We start from the raw sequence: 16,546 nt of genomic DNA, 5'->3' as shown, positions 1-16,546 counted from the left end.
ATTGCTGTGTATCCTCTCGCCGGCAGCCCCCTTTTCCCTTCTGGGTTGCCCTGGTATTTTGTGCTGCTGCTGCTGCTGCTGGTGACGCATTTAAAGCTTTTGCATCATATAAATAAAAAACTAGCAAAGCGGAACAAGAAACATAAAATGAAGCCGAGGAGCCGAGGCGGCCAGAGGAAGATGTTAAAAAAGACAAAGGCTCCATGGGCGGGGAATGGAAAATGGAATGGGAATCAAAATGAGAAGGGGACTTTAAGCTTCGGCCAGCGTGGCGAAGAAGAGCATCTGTGATGCGCCAATGCTTGATTTATTGGACTCTGGCAACCCTTATCCACCGCCCCCCAACCGCCCAACCGCCCATTTGGCCACGCCTACTTACAGGCGAACAGGGCCCGCATTTATTTTCGTCCCACCTCCGATTCCACCAGAAATAAATAATCCTTTGGCTTGGCTTTTGAATTTATTATGTTTGTTTTTGTTTTGCTCATTCTGTTTTTTTTTTTGGTTTTTTTTGGCTTCCTCATCGATAGTAGGTTTGATTATTATTATTATTATAGATTATCAATTTTTCATAGGTTTTAGTTTGGTATTCGTTTTCGTTTTCGCTTTCATTTTATTTAGTTTTCTTTGTAGCTTGGTATCTCATTATCGTTATCGTTATCGTTATGCACCTGTATATCTCATATTTAGCCTACAGTTAACATTATATATATTTAGTATTATAATGCAATGTGCTTATGATGGCTCTCTCATTCGATTCTCCTCCCATTCGATTCGATTCTCAAGTCTAGACATAAAATAATGATGATGGGAACTTACTTAGGTCACACATTTATGCTATTTTACATTTAATCGAAGACGTTATCGCAGTATTAACAATCGATACTTTCTATATTTTATTTTTACTTTTCACTATAAGTATTATTAGTTTGGTATTAGAGTTGGATTTTTATAGCAGCTTTAGGGTTGACGAGGAAATGTTTCTCATAAATATTATGGGTGACAAAAAAAATCTTCGATAGCTAGTCGTTAATTAATAATTGTATATCTAAGTGTATACTATATATTGTATGTGGGTTTCTTTTTTGTTTTCTTGTTTTTTGCGCAATGCTTTCGCTCGTTAACACGTCTAATTGGAATAACAATTCTCCTGGGCCTCAAAAAAGGATATGCAAACACGCACACATACGCACTCACACACGAACACAAACACAAACACAAACGCAGGCCAGCACACAGATACAGATACTCATACACCTAGAAAACAATTAGCTTGGAAACATTTCTCATTTTTCATTTTTATTTCTCATTTGCCGGAACAAATCGGTTGTTTGGTTTTGTTTCATTTGATTTGCGGCAAATTGTTTGGACAAATTGTTTCAATTTACATTTAATTTTTTGTGTTAGTTCGAATTGCGTTTCGGAGGCTGACTTATAAATATAGTTGGGTTAGTTTTTGGGGGCCTCGCTATAAAATGTACACATGGCAGTTATCTTTGCTCCGCATAGGGGTTACATTTCGGATGATAAGCAAGTTAGTAATTGATAAGAGTTGTCCACCTGTAACCTGTTGATATGTACAGCCTGCAGTGCGGGGAAAAGGGGGCTATTTTTAGCCCATTTTCCATTCTCCATTTGCTCAGATCTGTGAGTTTGTGGCATTGCAAACGTTTTATCACATATTTATCCATATAATAATAGTGTGTTGTGCTCCGTATATAGCGGACTCGTATAGTTTCACTCGATTTATAAAATAAGTACAAATGTTTGTCTGCAGCTATCGTAGATACAAAGATACAAGATACAGTGGCATTAATTGACTAGACTTGCTATGCGCACACACACAGATATGTGCATATATACTTTATCCATCTGGCTAGGTAATGCAGATTATGTCTCTGCCGTTGTTTATTTTCACATATATAGATGTTTGTATAAATTGCATCTTTATTAATTGGCCAATAAATATCCCAGTTATTTATGAACTATCAGCTATGATCAAAAAAAAAAAATGTTATATAGCTATGTCTCATATATATATTCAACTGTCACATATACATATACAAATAGAAGTAAATACACATGCTTAAATACGCTTACATCGGATTTTGTCTATGCCCGCCGTCCATATGTGTTCACTTTATGATTTACACACATTTGACTCGAAATTTGATATAATAATTTAGTGTTCAATCCGCAGTCCGCATTTTGTATTGTGGATTTAGCATTTCGCAATTCGCATTTCGCCGACTGCCGCTACCCGCGTTTCACATTTTAACGCAAACAGAAACGAAATGGCAACAGAAACGTAAAATGTAAAACGTAAACAACTGGCAAACAACTAGTTGGGCCCTCGGGCCCAGGATATGCAGGATGCAGTATCCTGGTTGCAGGATTAGCCTAGGGTTCAGCACTTTTTCGGGAAAGGATGGTAGTAGCGCAGGGTAGTTCCAGTTCGAGCGACATCAACGGCATCAGACTCTCAGATTTCGCATGATGATAGCAAAACTGCAGCGTTTTACATTTGGCAATCTGTAGGACTTTTTCGTTTTTTTTTTTTCACTCTACGTTTGTATATAGTAGATGACAGATACCCTGGCAGTCGGTAATCAGAAGGGGATTCAATGGAGGGGGAAGATGATGCTTGAATTCGGTTCTTGAGATTTAGTCTGCAGTTCTCTGTGGAAGAAATAAAGAAAAAGTCGCATGATCAGCATTTAAGGAGGTATATTTAAGGCAAAAATGATGAAAAATGAAAGGAATTTATGGTATTCAAAAAGAATGCAACAACAAAATTATTCTGATATCATCCTCCACAACAAAATCCTGGTTTAAGGTATATATAACATAAAACCCAAAGCCAAGAGATCTTGAAAAAGATTACGAAAAGTTAAGAACTGAAATCTCAAGTTGGAGGCAAGTTTCTTTATCCCAGACTTTTGGAAAAGCTTAAACTTGAAACTTTAAACTGATTCGAAACGCAAGTTGTCAAGTAATAAACAAACTGCTCGGGCGAAAAACTTGAGAAGCCAGCCCGTTTAGCTCGTTGAATTGGCAGTTCACAGGGTCCCAACTAGTTGAGCTCTTCAAGGGACATTCGCCATTTTTATATGTATGTTGGTTTGGGGATGCCTAACCCCTGAAAGCCCCCTGCCCCCTAAAACACACCCTACATCTCTCTATTTGTCTGTGTGTTTACAACAATAAAACGCTTCGTTGTCATAGCTCAAGCAGATTGATGTTCAACACAGCATTTTCCGACTCTGCGCAAGGACGAAAACGAGGACGAAGACTAGAGAGCGGGGGAGAGAGAGGGGGGGGGGGTTCTCACAGGATGATGACGATGTCATCATCGCAACAAGCAACATTCGAGTGCACTTACATGCCTATCTATCGTATATATCGTATATCTATATGAGCAGATATATCTGTGTGCCATCCTACAATCCCCAGCCTTCGGAATGCCGGGTGTCCTGGATGTCCTGAATGTCCTGGCTGTCCTGGAACTGGTCGAGCAAGTGCAGTGCAAAGTTGCCGCCGCCTTGATTTATGTCCCAGTTGAAGGTCTGTCTCTGGACCAAACGAATTCCCAACCCCCCTGCCTTCTTGCTCCTTGGATTTTCGGGCATGGCAATCTCTCTATGGAGTTTACTTGAATTGTGTACACACTCGCGGCTTGTTTGTGCTTTTGATTTGATTTATATTGCCGACTCAAGAGCATGAAGATGTTGTTGATGTGGATGTGAATCAGAATCAGAATGTGAATGTAAATGTGAGTGCGAGTGGGGGGGAGGCCCAAAGGTCCTGCTTGTGCTCCGGTGATGATGATCTCTGTGAGTGAGATGATCGGGCTGGATTTGTGAAATTTGAAACAGATTCGCAGCGACACAGCTGACAGGCAAAGCACTTAGGCGACGGCCCTACAACCTGGCTCATGTGATTTGCATGTGTCACATCAGGTTGGAATCTCGAATCTCCCAACTCGAATCTCTCAACTCGAATCTCAAAACACGCACCCCGGCCAGCTGAAAAGTTTCTGGCAACTGAGACAAGTCGAGCCTCGGGCATAGGCGATTTTTCAATTAGTTGGTAGTCAGCAGCCTCCAGCTTTTAGCCTCCAGGACTCCACTTTGCTATACTCCCAAAAAAACACACTGACATCTACAAATTTTGTAGGGCTTTAGGGACCTTAGATACTAAGGAACTTGCAGGAGGCAACAGCAACTCAAATCCTACATAATTAAAATACTTAAAGGCTTTAAAGGCAGCAGCCAAAGTTTTTAACTTTTAAATTGTTGAGCCTGGCCCATGTTACCTTCTTCCACTTCCACTTGCAGCCCTTATTGAGTTTCATTGTGGCATACAAAAGGGCGCACATGTGTAGAAATGTTTTATGGGTTAAAAGACGGGGAGGTTAAGAGGGGAGGTTACGAGGGGGTTAAAGGGGGGTTACGAGGAGGTGTGGGCTCAACTCACTAAGCTTACTTAAGCATTTTTGCCTCGGCCTCCTCGTCGGTGTGTCAGTCGCAATCTCAGTCTCCGTTAGCGGCCAAAATCGCGTTGATAAAGTTGTTCCTTTGCTTCCTTTTCGACCTGCTCCTTTGAACTGAACCCCCTAAAAACACCCATCTATGTACCTTCTGCTACCATTTTCGCGTGAACTGTGAGTTATCGAGACTGACAGGCGGCGATGGTGGATGAAGGTAGGGGCATTTGTCTTTCGAACCCCTAAACCCCTTATAAAGCCTGGCCAGAAATTAGCAGAATTGATTAATACGAACGATTTGCACATTTCAACATTTTAGACTTTTCATTTAGCCACGATAATAGACAGTCCTTTGTCCTTTGGTAATTATTACTCCTTCAAATGGTCATCCCTTGGCCCGCATTGCTCATACGCCCGGTGTGCCTGCGCCTGACTGTATGCCCCGTTCGACTCATTACAGACGACGTTAATTGACAGGACACCCACATAGATTTTCATAATTTTTGTTATTAGATAAACACACACGCACACCAAAATTAGCAGCTGTTGGTGAGGGTTTTCGGTTTGGGGTTGGGGTTTCGGGTCATCTGGCTGCATATTTTATTAGGTTTGTGTTTAACCCGAGGTCGTCTCACCCACTTTCCTCCACTAAACCCCCTCCTAAACCAACCAGCAGTTTTAGTAGCCTCATTTCATTCCCCTCCATTGCCAGCTTAACGATTTTGCTTTGTCATTTGGTCGTTTAATTATGTGCATGGAAATTTATGTGCGACTCCTTGACTTTAAATGAAGTGTAAGGACCAATGCCAATCCTTTTTTGCCGCCAGCTGTTGGGCGACTCCCGACTTCCCTGCCACCAACTGCTAAATCGACCCCGACCTTGGACCTAGACTCCGGCTGCGGACCTTACTTTCAGTTATTTATGGTGGCCTCGAGTCTGATAATACACAGAAAAGTGCAGAGAACGAGGCGAAAGGAGGGAAAAAACGGAGCAAAAGGGTGGAGAGTAGGGGAGGAATATCGGTATATAGGCTGATTAAATTTTGTATTAGCTCAATAAATTCTCGGCCAGGCAAATGTGCATAAAAATGCCCTATGACACGCAAATGGACGTCGCTTACTGGCCGTTGTCATATTTCAGGCGCACTCGACCAGAGTCTCGTAGCCATTGTGGTGGGCTTTTAATTTATGTCGCTGGTAATTTGCCAGAGATTTCTGTTTGGAGTGGGTGGCTGTTTGAAGTGGGAAGGGAGTTGCCTATGATGAGTAAGCAATGATTCAGATGGTTCCGAGTCGATTAGACTCCGAAATGTTTGGGAAAACCCAGAAGAGATACGTTAATGGATGGACCTGCTCACACAGAGAAAAAATTTACAAAAGATCAGATTGATATGAGCAGGTTAATTTAATATTTTTTACAGATCATATCATTTTGATATGAGTAAAGATTATTTTCATCTTTTTTAACATTATTTGTTCAAAAAATACTACATTTGGTATGTTAAAGCAGTATTTTTATAACTTTTATGAAATGATAAAATCTCAAGTTGATATGTTTGAATCATAAATTTGACATTAATCATATCGACTTTTTATTGATATGAAGTGCGACTTCCAAACACACTTATATCCAAACTGCTATCTTCATTAATGACGCCAGCTAACCCGCAGCTATTTGACTATCGGTTGGCCGGTAACACTTACTCAGGGATAATCCGCAAAAAACCCTCCTCGGGCGCCATGTTCAGAAATACAAAAATACCTCTCACCCCCATTCTAATCGAGTCTTTTCAATTTGCAACTCTCTCTCTCTCTCAATTGCATTTCACTTTTCACGTTTTTACAGCTCGTCGTCGATGATTTTATTTATCGCCCTTCACTTTCCCATGTTTGCGATGCTCTGGACCTTAACTGAACATTTATCACAGCTCTGCTGGGGTACGGATATGGAATTCGGACTTTGGGCGATGGTATATAGATGGATAGAACGCTGATTCGGGACTCCAATTTAAGCTTCTGAATGGCAAATGGGAATGGGAAATCCGTCGGTGTGGCCACCTAGTCCATGTTGGCCTCGCGTTAATTACGCGACTTTTGCTGCGGTCGCCTATTTGCTGATTGCATGACAGCGTCAACGTTGGCCAAGGCACGCACGACTTGCGCCCTTCTGTGGCTGCCACATGGGGCATCAGCCCCCTCCCCCTTTCACCCCCTTTTACCCCATTTCACCCCCTTTCACCCCCTTTAACACACACACACACACATCCTCCTCATCCGATTCTCAGCCTCGAGCTCAGCTCATCTGCAATGCTCGCATCGCTCGCAGAGCTGAGTTAGTCACGCCAATTTTATTGCATTCCTGTTCCTGTTGCCTTTCCTCTTCCACTTCCCCTTCCACTTCCTGTTTCTGCCGTAGGCGTTTGCCAAAGGGGGCGTGGTCACGGCCATTCACGACTATCAGTCGCAACAATAGCGTTGGCAGTTTTCGGATTTCAAGCGGAACAATTAAGTTAACGATCTGCGGACGAGTGCCAAAGCGCCAAAGAGCAGAGTGCGCCTACAACAGAGGGTCCTGGATTCGAGGACCAAGGAGGATACCCCCAAGGGGGCGTGGCTGGGAACGTGTTGAGCCGGCCACATTGGCGACCATCGCACGTCCATGTCGCCTTTTGCGACTTTAAGTCTTTAAGTGGACCCAAATGGCCACATCCTGTCCGCCGGCGATGGGTTGTCCTTCAATTAGCAAAAAAAAAAAAAACAAAAAAAAAGGAAGTAAAAAGAAAACTGATTAAGTGAATAGGCCATCTAATGTGGCCAGCAAGGAGGGCCATGCAAATGCAAACAGAACGGACTTGGCTCACTCTCAAGTGCACACAAAAAATGTCCTTTCCTTTGCCTATCCTTCCCTTTTATTCCTCTTCCTTGTTGAACTCTTTAGCCCCGCTTTTGATTCTGTTTCTGATTCGGCATCGGGGAAGGACTTAAAAGTAAACAAAGTTTTAATTTCCTTCAATGATTTCTCTGGGCATTTGTTTTAGGCCTCTCCCCTTTCGAGGACCAGGACTCTGGACCAGGCCTCATAATCAAGTTAGATAAATCTAAATCCTTTGCGATAAGCGGCTGAGGAATAGCCTCTCCGTCTCCATCTCCATCTCCATCAAAGTTGCTCCGTCTGCTCTTGGCTGCAAGGCTAAATGGGTTAGGCGATTGGGTGGTGGCTACAACCCGGGGGCTACGACTTTGGGGCACCCTGCCACACAGCTACGAATTAGAGTGCCACAGTCGGGCGAGTGAATAGAATTTGTAATTTCCGTTCTCGTTTTGTATGCTAACCCGGACCAGCCACCCTGCAGCAAACTCTTAAAGCGCTCCACAATGAAACTGTATCCGAGAACTGATGTTGGCTGCACTGCAGCAAGGTTCTGTGTTCTGCGTTCCGAGTTCTGCGTTCTGAGTTCTGGTTACTGGGCTCCCCGAGTTCCCCGAGTTCTGTGCCTTTCAAGCCGTTTTCAATTGGTTTCGGGGGGTGCCAGCGGATTTCGATTGGATTGGGGCTGCGTGGCATACTTATGACGATGACTAAACACTCTGCTGGCCATGTTTGCGATTGCATTTAAAGATGAGGGGCCATTGAAACCGCTTTTCCATTTGCCGGCCAGTTAAAAGGGGGAATGGAAAATGGGCTGTCCGAATTTTGTGGCTCTCTGGGATTCGGGGACTAAAGCGGAAGAACTAAACAGGTGTTGCTTCACTTACTCACTTCCTACTTACTGGTCTAATATAATTTTACATTACTGGCTTATTCAGAATACACTTAAATCTGTTGGTTGAACTTAACCGGCTCATACAAATATTTTTAAGTTGAAGAACAATTAAGGATTATATCAAATTGATATTTTCTACGCTGAAACAACGTTGGAAAAATGTATTTGTACATCTGTATATTTAATCAACATATTTGAATTAAATATAGTAATGTAATTTTTAATGCAAAAACTAATTAAACTGTTAGATTGCATTTTATAATACCTTAGTCAAATAAAATGTTAGATATGATGTTATGCCTATCTATGTACTTTAAATATTTTAAGTAAATAAATCAATTTAAAAATGTAATACTTTCATATTCATGTTAAAAAAAACCTCATTAGATAAAAACCAAAGCAAAGAATATTAAAATTAAATCAGGCAAATGCAATTTAATTTTATTATATTTGCAGATAATAATTTTCATTTTGGCATTGTTTTTCCACTGAAGTCAAATTTAGTTTAACACTGCTCTTAATGCTTTGCGACTACTTTTAAATAAAGCGACAACTACTGGTTAACCATATCCGGCTCGAAGGACCATTGAGCAGAAGTATTCTGGTTTCAGGTCGATAAAGATGTGTTAAATAATGCAATAATAAGTTAATTTAAATTAAGATTTAACTTAATTTACAATTTACCTCTGGTAATCGTTGCAGGAGACCTCCGCCTAGTTGCCCTTCCGCCGTTTCCGCCGCCTCCGCCAAGCCACGTGACCCAGTAGCTGGGCCAGCCGGTTGGCCAGCAGGCGGACGTGGCGCCACTCCGCACAGCTGGCCACCGCGATGAGCAGCATCGAGTTGATGCCGAGGGCCAGCGAGGCCGCCGAGCTGCCCAGATTGCCCTTGGTCAGCTGATCGGAGCAGCGGCCAATGGAGTCGATGTCCAGCTCGCTCATCACCCGCCCGTTGACCTCCAGCGGCGATATGCAGTAGTTCTTCTGCAGGAAGTCGCTCAGATTGTGGGCGCCCTCGGCCAGCGGACCATCGAGCAGGGTGTGGATGTGGCAGCCGCAGGGAAAGTGGTTGCTCACCAGCTGCAGATGCTCCACCCCGTCGACGATGATAGCATTCGGATCGGGCGTCTCCAGGACATGATTGCCGAAGAACTTCAAGTGCTTGATGGCCGCCGTGCTGGTGAAGTTCAGCTCCTCGATCGAGTCGATTTTGTTGTTCAGTATCTGCAGCGTTTCCACCTGCGAGAGGCCGGTGAAGGCGTCGGCACAGATCACACCGAGATCCGATTCCTGCAGGGTGAGCAGCAGGACATTGGAGAGGCCGCGAAAGGTGAACGGAGCCACCTCCTTGAGGTCCATGTAGGCCAGCTTCAGCAGGCCCACCGTGTCCATGCCGGCGAAGGCGTCCTGCTCGATGCTCCGGATGCCCGAGGGCAATATCAAATGGCCCACGTTCGTCAGGCTGGCGAAGGCCGAGCTGTCGATGCGAATGAGCGGATTGTTGGTCAACAGGATGAGCTTGATGTTCGAGGTGCCCGCGAAGGCGTTGCCCTCAATCCTTTGGATCTGGTTGTGGCTCAGCAGGATGGTGGAGAGATTCTGCAGGCCCGCGAACGCGAACTGGGCGACCATTTGCAGCGGCGTGTACTGGATGGAGAGCTCCTTGAGGCGCGGCAGGCCGCGGAAGGCGAACTGCTTGATCCGCGTGATGTTGTTACCGTCCAGCGAGAGCTTCTTCAGCGCCCGCAGGCCGGCGAACGAGTCCGGCTTGATGATCGGGAAGTTGTTCTTGGTCAGCGCCAGGTTCTCCACCGTCGCCGGCAGCTGCCGCAGTGGGATCTGCTCGAGGCCGCCCGTGTTACACAGCACCTGTGGACGAATTAAAAAAGAGGGTTCTTAATTTAATGGGTCTAGATCGTCAGATTTTTTGGCATTAGCTTCATAGTCACTCAAAAAATTGTTAGTCTCTAATTTTAAGAAGAGAGAAGGCGATAAGAAGGTGCGAGAGCGATGGAGATAAGCATTCAGCAAAGCGACTGCTTGCACTGCTTGAATTTCACTATTTGATTTGTTCATAACTTTTTAATTAACGTTCCGATTTGAAAAATTTCTTCTACACTTCGATAGGTATTAAAGACAACAAAAAAGTTGCATTTACACTTTTTCGAAATCTGTAAAGATGTGGACGACAGAAACAAACAAACTTGCGCTACGTAGGAAGCCCAATAATCGCTCTAAATTAATACCTTTGAATGATACGATTTTCGGTATGCAGTTATTTGAATTCACACTGAAACACAATCTTTAAAAATGTATGCGACAGAAAGTTTCAAGGAATATGGGGTAGGAAAAGCTTAAAAAATCGTTAAAATTAAAATTACCACTTATGAAAATCAAATTCCGTCTAAACCTAAGGCAAGTAAGTAAGGACATTGGATTTCGCAAATAATTTCTAGTCCCAAAAGTTGAAATCAGAAATGTTCGATGTGATCGACAATGGTTGGCCAACTCGTTAAAAGGTGTCTCCTTTGATTAGATTACTCGTTGGCCAGGCAAAAATGCCCCAGCTACATTGTGTGGGTCACCTTTTGATGTTACACCTATTCAACCGCCAGGAGTTGAAGGCCCCGCCCTCCGCCCCCCGCAGGTTGGTGGGTTGTTGGCTTTGTCGGCGGACTCATCGACTCATCAAAGGTTTTCGCTCTTAATCAGTTTGTGTTTTCTTGCTTTATAACATTTCCCCGCCCGCTTTTCCCGTGGGCGCCATTGATACCTCCGCCGTAGCCGCCATGGCAACTGACAGCCGTTGGGCAATCAGATCAGACGACGCCACATCGGATGGGCCTTGAGATGCCATGGAGGCAAAGGGAGAGTCGAAGGACCAAGGACGAAGGACGAAGGACCATGGAGCGGGACTTTGTTTGATGCGTGGCGCGAAAATTGAATTTGTGGCTTTATTGCTGAAAATAAAATTAAATCGAATTCTTGTTTTTGGCGGCGGAGCGAGTCCGTGGTTACTTGACTAGAGACCCTCGTCTAGCATTGTTTTTCGCACATCCTTCGCCTTTGCCTTCGCCTTTGGTCATTCTGCTTTGTGCCTTGATTTTTTATATATTTTATGTGCTGATGTGTGCGCTTTCCTGCCAAGAATTTTCTTCGTTTGCACTTTGAGAAAAATTCATAGTCTAATTTTGGTTTAAATTGGGAAAAAAACTATGGGAAAATAGCTTTAAAAATTAAATTAAACTATTTAAAGTTTTCATGGTTATATATATTATTGCTTAATTAGCTAGATTGCATCTATGCCAGCTTTAGGTTGATTTTGATTTAAATTCTGCTTTGATTTAATTTAGACTCTGGATTAAAATGGATTTCATATTCAATTATTAAAAATATGCAACTTTCGGCAATCGATTCCGAAGCTAATATGTTAAAATTTATTATAGCTTTGTAATATAGCTAATTTAAAATATTAAAAATAAAAGTATTTCGGCTTTCTGCGTTACAAATAAATTTTTAAAATACTCTGAGTAAAATCAATTTCCGAGTGTATGTTTTTGAGGCTACAGGTTTCCCTTCCGGTCGCCCAGTAGCTGTGCATAACTGTCCATCGCCTGTCACGTTCCTCTTGACCCCCCGCCCACAGTCCAGTTTCATTTCTTCTTCTTCCTGCCATGCCTCCCCCGCCCCTTGAACATCCACCCACCACCCCCACCGAACCTTGGCTGCACTTCTTGCGTAACATTTGCACAATTTTCATACGCTTCACCTTTTTAAATGAACGAATTAAAAGTTTTCCTTCCTTGGCTCTCCACTTCTTTGGCAGAGGTAGGTCCTTTCCCTTTCCTTTCCCGCCCGAAAGAAATCCTGTAGTAACCCCGTCCCCCAGAATTGTTATTTTTGCCTCAGTTCCGTTACGTTCTGTTCTGTTTCGGTTCTGTTCTGTTCCGTTTAATGAAATTTCGTTTCTATGCATTCAGAGTTGCGAATTCAAGCGACACGGTTAAAAAGTCCCTTGTTCGCTGAACTTTAACTGGCACTGTCGGTGGAAAAGAATAAGGATGGGGATGGGGATGGGTGGGTAGCCTGACCCCAAAAAGTGTGCTTCACTTTTGTTACCTTTTTTTTTCGGGGCCCGAACTAATTTCGCCTCTTCAATACAGTTAACCGTAGCGCGAAAAGGATACAGGCACCCGGTCCAAAAATGGAGCAACCGAAAAATAAAGAAGATGCGGCCAGAGCTCTTCAAGTGGAGAATACGGCGGATGGAGAACGGCGAATAAGTGGAGGACGAGAGCTGAGTAAATCATTGCATTGTCTATAATCCGGAATAATGAAATCACTTAAGTTCTCAATTTGGTAGAAATGACGATGCCAAGTTCCCTCTGGTAATAAGGATGCGCATTAAGCGTGCTCCAAAACTCTCGCGGGACACCATTGAATACGGCCACACACAAAAATGTGGGGGGAGAAAGGAGCCAGGAGCAAGGAGCAAGGAGCTCAGACAGAACAGAACTAAAGAGAAGAACAGACGCAGAAACAAAAGGAAAATAACCATTTCCCTGCATTTTCGATTAATTTTCTTTGCTCATCACTGTGCCGAAGAGGCCGACGAGCAGCTGTGGCCACTGCCTGACCACCAGTTCCCCAGAGATCCTCTCCAGCATCTCCTGCATCTGTTACTCCCCCTTTGCTCCCTGCTCCCTGCTCCTTCTTGCTCCTTGACCACTTCTCGAGCTCCTGATGATGATTCTGCATACAACTCGACCGCACTGTGGAGCCGAGTGCCTGACCATCTTTCGTCCAACTTCAAATGGTAAATCTCAAAACTAAGGCTGCACTTGTGTTTAAGCTCGCTTAAATATTAAGTGCTTCGGTTTTTCGCTAGCCAAAAACGTAATATACCACCCTTTAATTAGCCTTACTACACTGCCTTACAAAATAAGGCAAGAAAGGAACTTAACTTTTGTTAACCGAAGCATTTGTACCCGTTACCCTCGGAGTAGAAAGACCTCATCTGGCGCCAAATTATTACAGATTTTGTAAAAGCGTAAATGCTATTTATGGTGTTCATTATTTCCTATCGAAATGGTAAAGAAAATTTTAAATTGGACCATCCGGATGGATGCATCCATTTAAAAGTTTTGAGCAAATAATGCATTTTCCGATAGGTGGCGCCACATTCAAGCGACTACTTATATACTACTTCTTTTTGGATAGATCGAAATAATGCGAGAGAGAGCAATAGCTCAAATGCAACGAAATTGTCACCATACTTTTTTTTATCGCTATTGGATAGTATGGTCAGATCCTAGAATTTCCTACCCGCACTGAAAATAAAACTACGATAAAATGGAAATTTCCCTACCTATTTTTTGCACAGCTCTGCGAAAAATGTAATTAAATTCTTTTTGCTTCGTGCAAGCGAATGCTTTTTATACCGACTACCGGAAAATATTTTCTCTGCAATACTGAAATAACACTTGCTTATTGGCCATATTCAAAGTAAAAAACTTGCAACTAACAACATAAAACATGGTGAAATTTGATAGTGCTAACAATATGTTAAGCTAATGGAAATGTGAATTGTTTTTCAAATTGACTACGTTATGGATAATGATACAAAATTACATGGTTGTAGGTACTTAAACGTTTTAATTAGGTACCATTTATTTATTCAATTAAATATTTTTAATTACTAAGGTAAGCTAAGTAGTAGCTTTAAATCTAAGAGATTGGTTCTTATGAAAACGGACGGACTTTAAAGAGTGGGATATATGATATAAGTAAAAATATAATAGATATGTTCAAGAAATTTCAGCTACCGATCGACGTAATTTATACAAATAAAAGGCTATTTGCTGATTTTTCAGGCAAATGGATTTCTTGTTGATATCTAAGGCCTAGAAATGGAATAGTTTCTAAAAAATATAGATAGGTACGTAATCGAGGCCCACTGTACCACCCTTCTCCAAAACCCCGACAAGTCCCCGTAATTCCCGGGACTTGGTGCCATGGCCCCAGTACAAGTACAAGTAGATTGTTAAGCTTACTTGAGTCTGGGACAAGCAGATGCACTCGGCTGGGCATGATTTGGATGTTTCGGTTTGTTGCGAGTTCCACAGGCAGACGACAACGGAGAGCGCAATTATGAGCACCAGCCAGGAATTGCACATTTCACGTTGTTGCTGACACGACAGTTTGGCGGCGTAATTGAGCTCTATTCTCTCTTGTCCGGCTGCTCTTTCTCCGGGTCGAAGTCCGGGTCCTTGGTGAATCTCCTTCTGCCTTTGATGCTCCTTCTTATCCTGGCGAGGAGCTCCTTTGGATGGAAAGGATGGGGGCGAAATGGTGGAAATGATGCCTCACCTTTTTCTATCGCCTGCCAGCTTCACTGATTTTTTGTTGCCTACTTTTTGGGGCTCCTCTTCGCTGGCCTCTTCTTCTTCTTCTTCTTGGGCTCTTTCCTTAGTTATTTATGTTTTTCTATTGCGTTATTTCATTTAAACTTTCCTTCCTCTTCGGCCGCTGTCTTCTCCCCTTTATTATATATTCTTAAGCTTTATCATATTTATTTACGCTTCTTCTTCCGGTTCCAGCTCCTGCTCCTCCTGTTCCTGTTCCAGCCCCTTTTTGCTACGCCTTGCGGGGGCGTGGCATGCCAATAGCTGCAAGAGAGAGAAGAGGAGAGATATATATCGAGTGGGTGGAACAGGGAAGGGAATAGAGTTCGAGTTTGCAGTTTCAATGTCCAAAGGCCGAGAGTGAAGCAATGCGACACTTAAAAGTTATGACTTACTCGAACTAAATAGAAATACAATGCTCTTGGACTTTGCAATATATATAAGCCTGCTCATGTATGTATAGTATATAGTATATAGGCTGTGAAATGCACCACCAAAATATTAAAACATAAGCTTCGTTAATTTATATAAAACCGGATTGAGGCGAACCAATCATTCCTTTGACTGCGCATTAAACGTGATAGATCCTCGCCAAAAATCGTCCACAATGTCAATTTAAGTTATCATAAATGTACAGCTGAATAATATTATAATACAAATCTTTGGGGACGTTTTCTAGACCACAAGTTAAATTTAAAGTAGGATTTAAGCCTTGGAAAAATATGGGATTGTAGAGTTGAGAGCGTAATTTAATAATGAGAAATCGACCTATTTATCTTGCTATTAATAAACTGATAAATGTTAGATTATTACTAAAGATTAATTTGAAAAAAGTAAATGGTGGATTGAATTAACTTGATTTTACCTAAAGGCTTTATTTGGATAGGATAAAAAAAAAGTTTTGTTAGCTAGTTAAATTCAGTTTCAAACCTTAAGCTTTTTTTGACTTTTCCAGTTGTCTATATAGCTATTTATATATTTACAACTATAATTTAAACGTTTAAGAATCTATCAAGAGTCCAAACTAGTAAAGCTACATCATATATGATTGGAACTGATTTTCCGGTATGTCACCACAATCAGTTTTAAATAAATTACGATAAAATTCACTTATGTTGAACTATTTATTTCAGTGCATCTGTATCTGTGGCCATTATCCCCCGACCGAGGCTTCACTGTGGACATGCCGCAGGTGGCATTAAATTTCGCTTCTCTGCTGGTCGGCCTGTGGCAGGCTCAGCCTTTCCGGCCTTGTCCGCTCAAAGCCTTCGACACATGCAACATTTATGGCCCGGATTAGAAGACATCTGGAAAGAGGCTGCAGGAGGAGGGGGAGAGACGAGGTGACAGGACAAGCGGCAGGACAAATGCCAGATGTGACAGCCGAGATGGAAGCCCAGCCTCAGGATCTAAGCAGATGCAGATAGAGATGCGGCTAGTGGATGCAGCTTGTGGATGCAAACGTTCGATGCCTCGATTTGAGCCAGCTCCACTGGCGGCCAAGCTGCTTGTTAATCATTTATAATAAATAATGCCCAGGTAGGAGTTAAGTTGCTGCAGCATCAGCAGCAGCAGCAGCGGCATCAAGAGGAAGAGCAAGGATGAACAAAGCCAAAGCAATATAATAACTGAAATTACTCTAAAGAGAATTTCCAATGAGGCAATGTCGCTTGCACTTGCCACTGCCACTTGGAAACGGGTGATGGTGATGGGTGGTGGGGTTGACACAGCTTGTTTGAAATGTTTAAATGCACAAATCAAATATGCAAGCAGTCCAAACTCCGAACCCGAATGGCCAGCAGAGCACAGCACCTGATGTTAGGGGAGTTAACCCCTCTTAACCCCTCGGAGCCCCTCTGAACCCCTCGGAACCCCCCTGAACCCCACTGAACC

The 16,546-nt window shown here is 42.9% G+C and overlaps 1 protein-coding gene across 1 annotated transcript; it reads right to left on the bottom strand.

The window, feature by feature from the left end:
• Nucleotides 1-463: 463 nt before the first annotated feature.
• On the bottom strand, nt 464-14,904 carry LOC108057298 (chondroadherin). Its single transcript, XM_044394217.2, has 3 exons — nt 14,303-14,904; nt 8,935-10,118; nt 464-2,679 (listed from the first exon to the last, which is right to left on the bottom strand). The coding sequence occupies exons 1-2, from the start codon at nt 14,423-14,425 to the stop codon at nt 8,964-8,966; spliced, it is 1,278 nt and encodes a 425-aa protein (XP_044250152.1). The 5' UTR covers nt 14,426-14,904; the 3' UTR covers nt 464-2,679; nt 8,935-8,963.
• Between the last annotated feature and the right edge of the window lie 1,642 nt (nt 14,905-16,546).

This window comes from Drosophila takahashii, chromosome X (genome assembly GCF_030179915.1).
Source record: "Drosophila takahashii strain IR98-3 E-12201 chromosome X, DtakHiC1v2, whole genome shotgun sequence".
Taxonomy (NCBI): Eukaryota; Metazoa; Arthropoda; class Insecta; order Diptera; family Drosophilidae; genus Drosophila; species Drosophila takahashii.
Note: the sequence above shows the minus strand (reverse complement) of the source record. Positions and strands in the feature narration are given on the sequence as shown.

Bases quoted from the DNA above. Each gene is read 5' to 3' on its own strand.
- LOC108057298 (XM_044394217.2), bottom strand. From the start codon at position 14,425: ATGTGCAATTCCTGGCTGGTGCTCATAATTGCGCTCTCCGTTGTCGTC. The intron at 10,119-14,302 runs GTAAGCTTAACA...ATTCGTCCACAG, and splicing joins TCTGCTTGTCCCAGACTCAA to GTGCTGTGTAACACGGGCGG.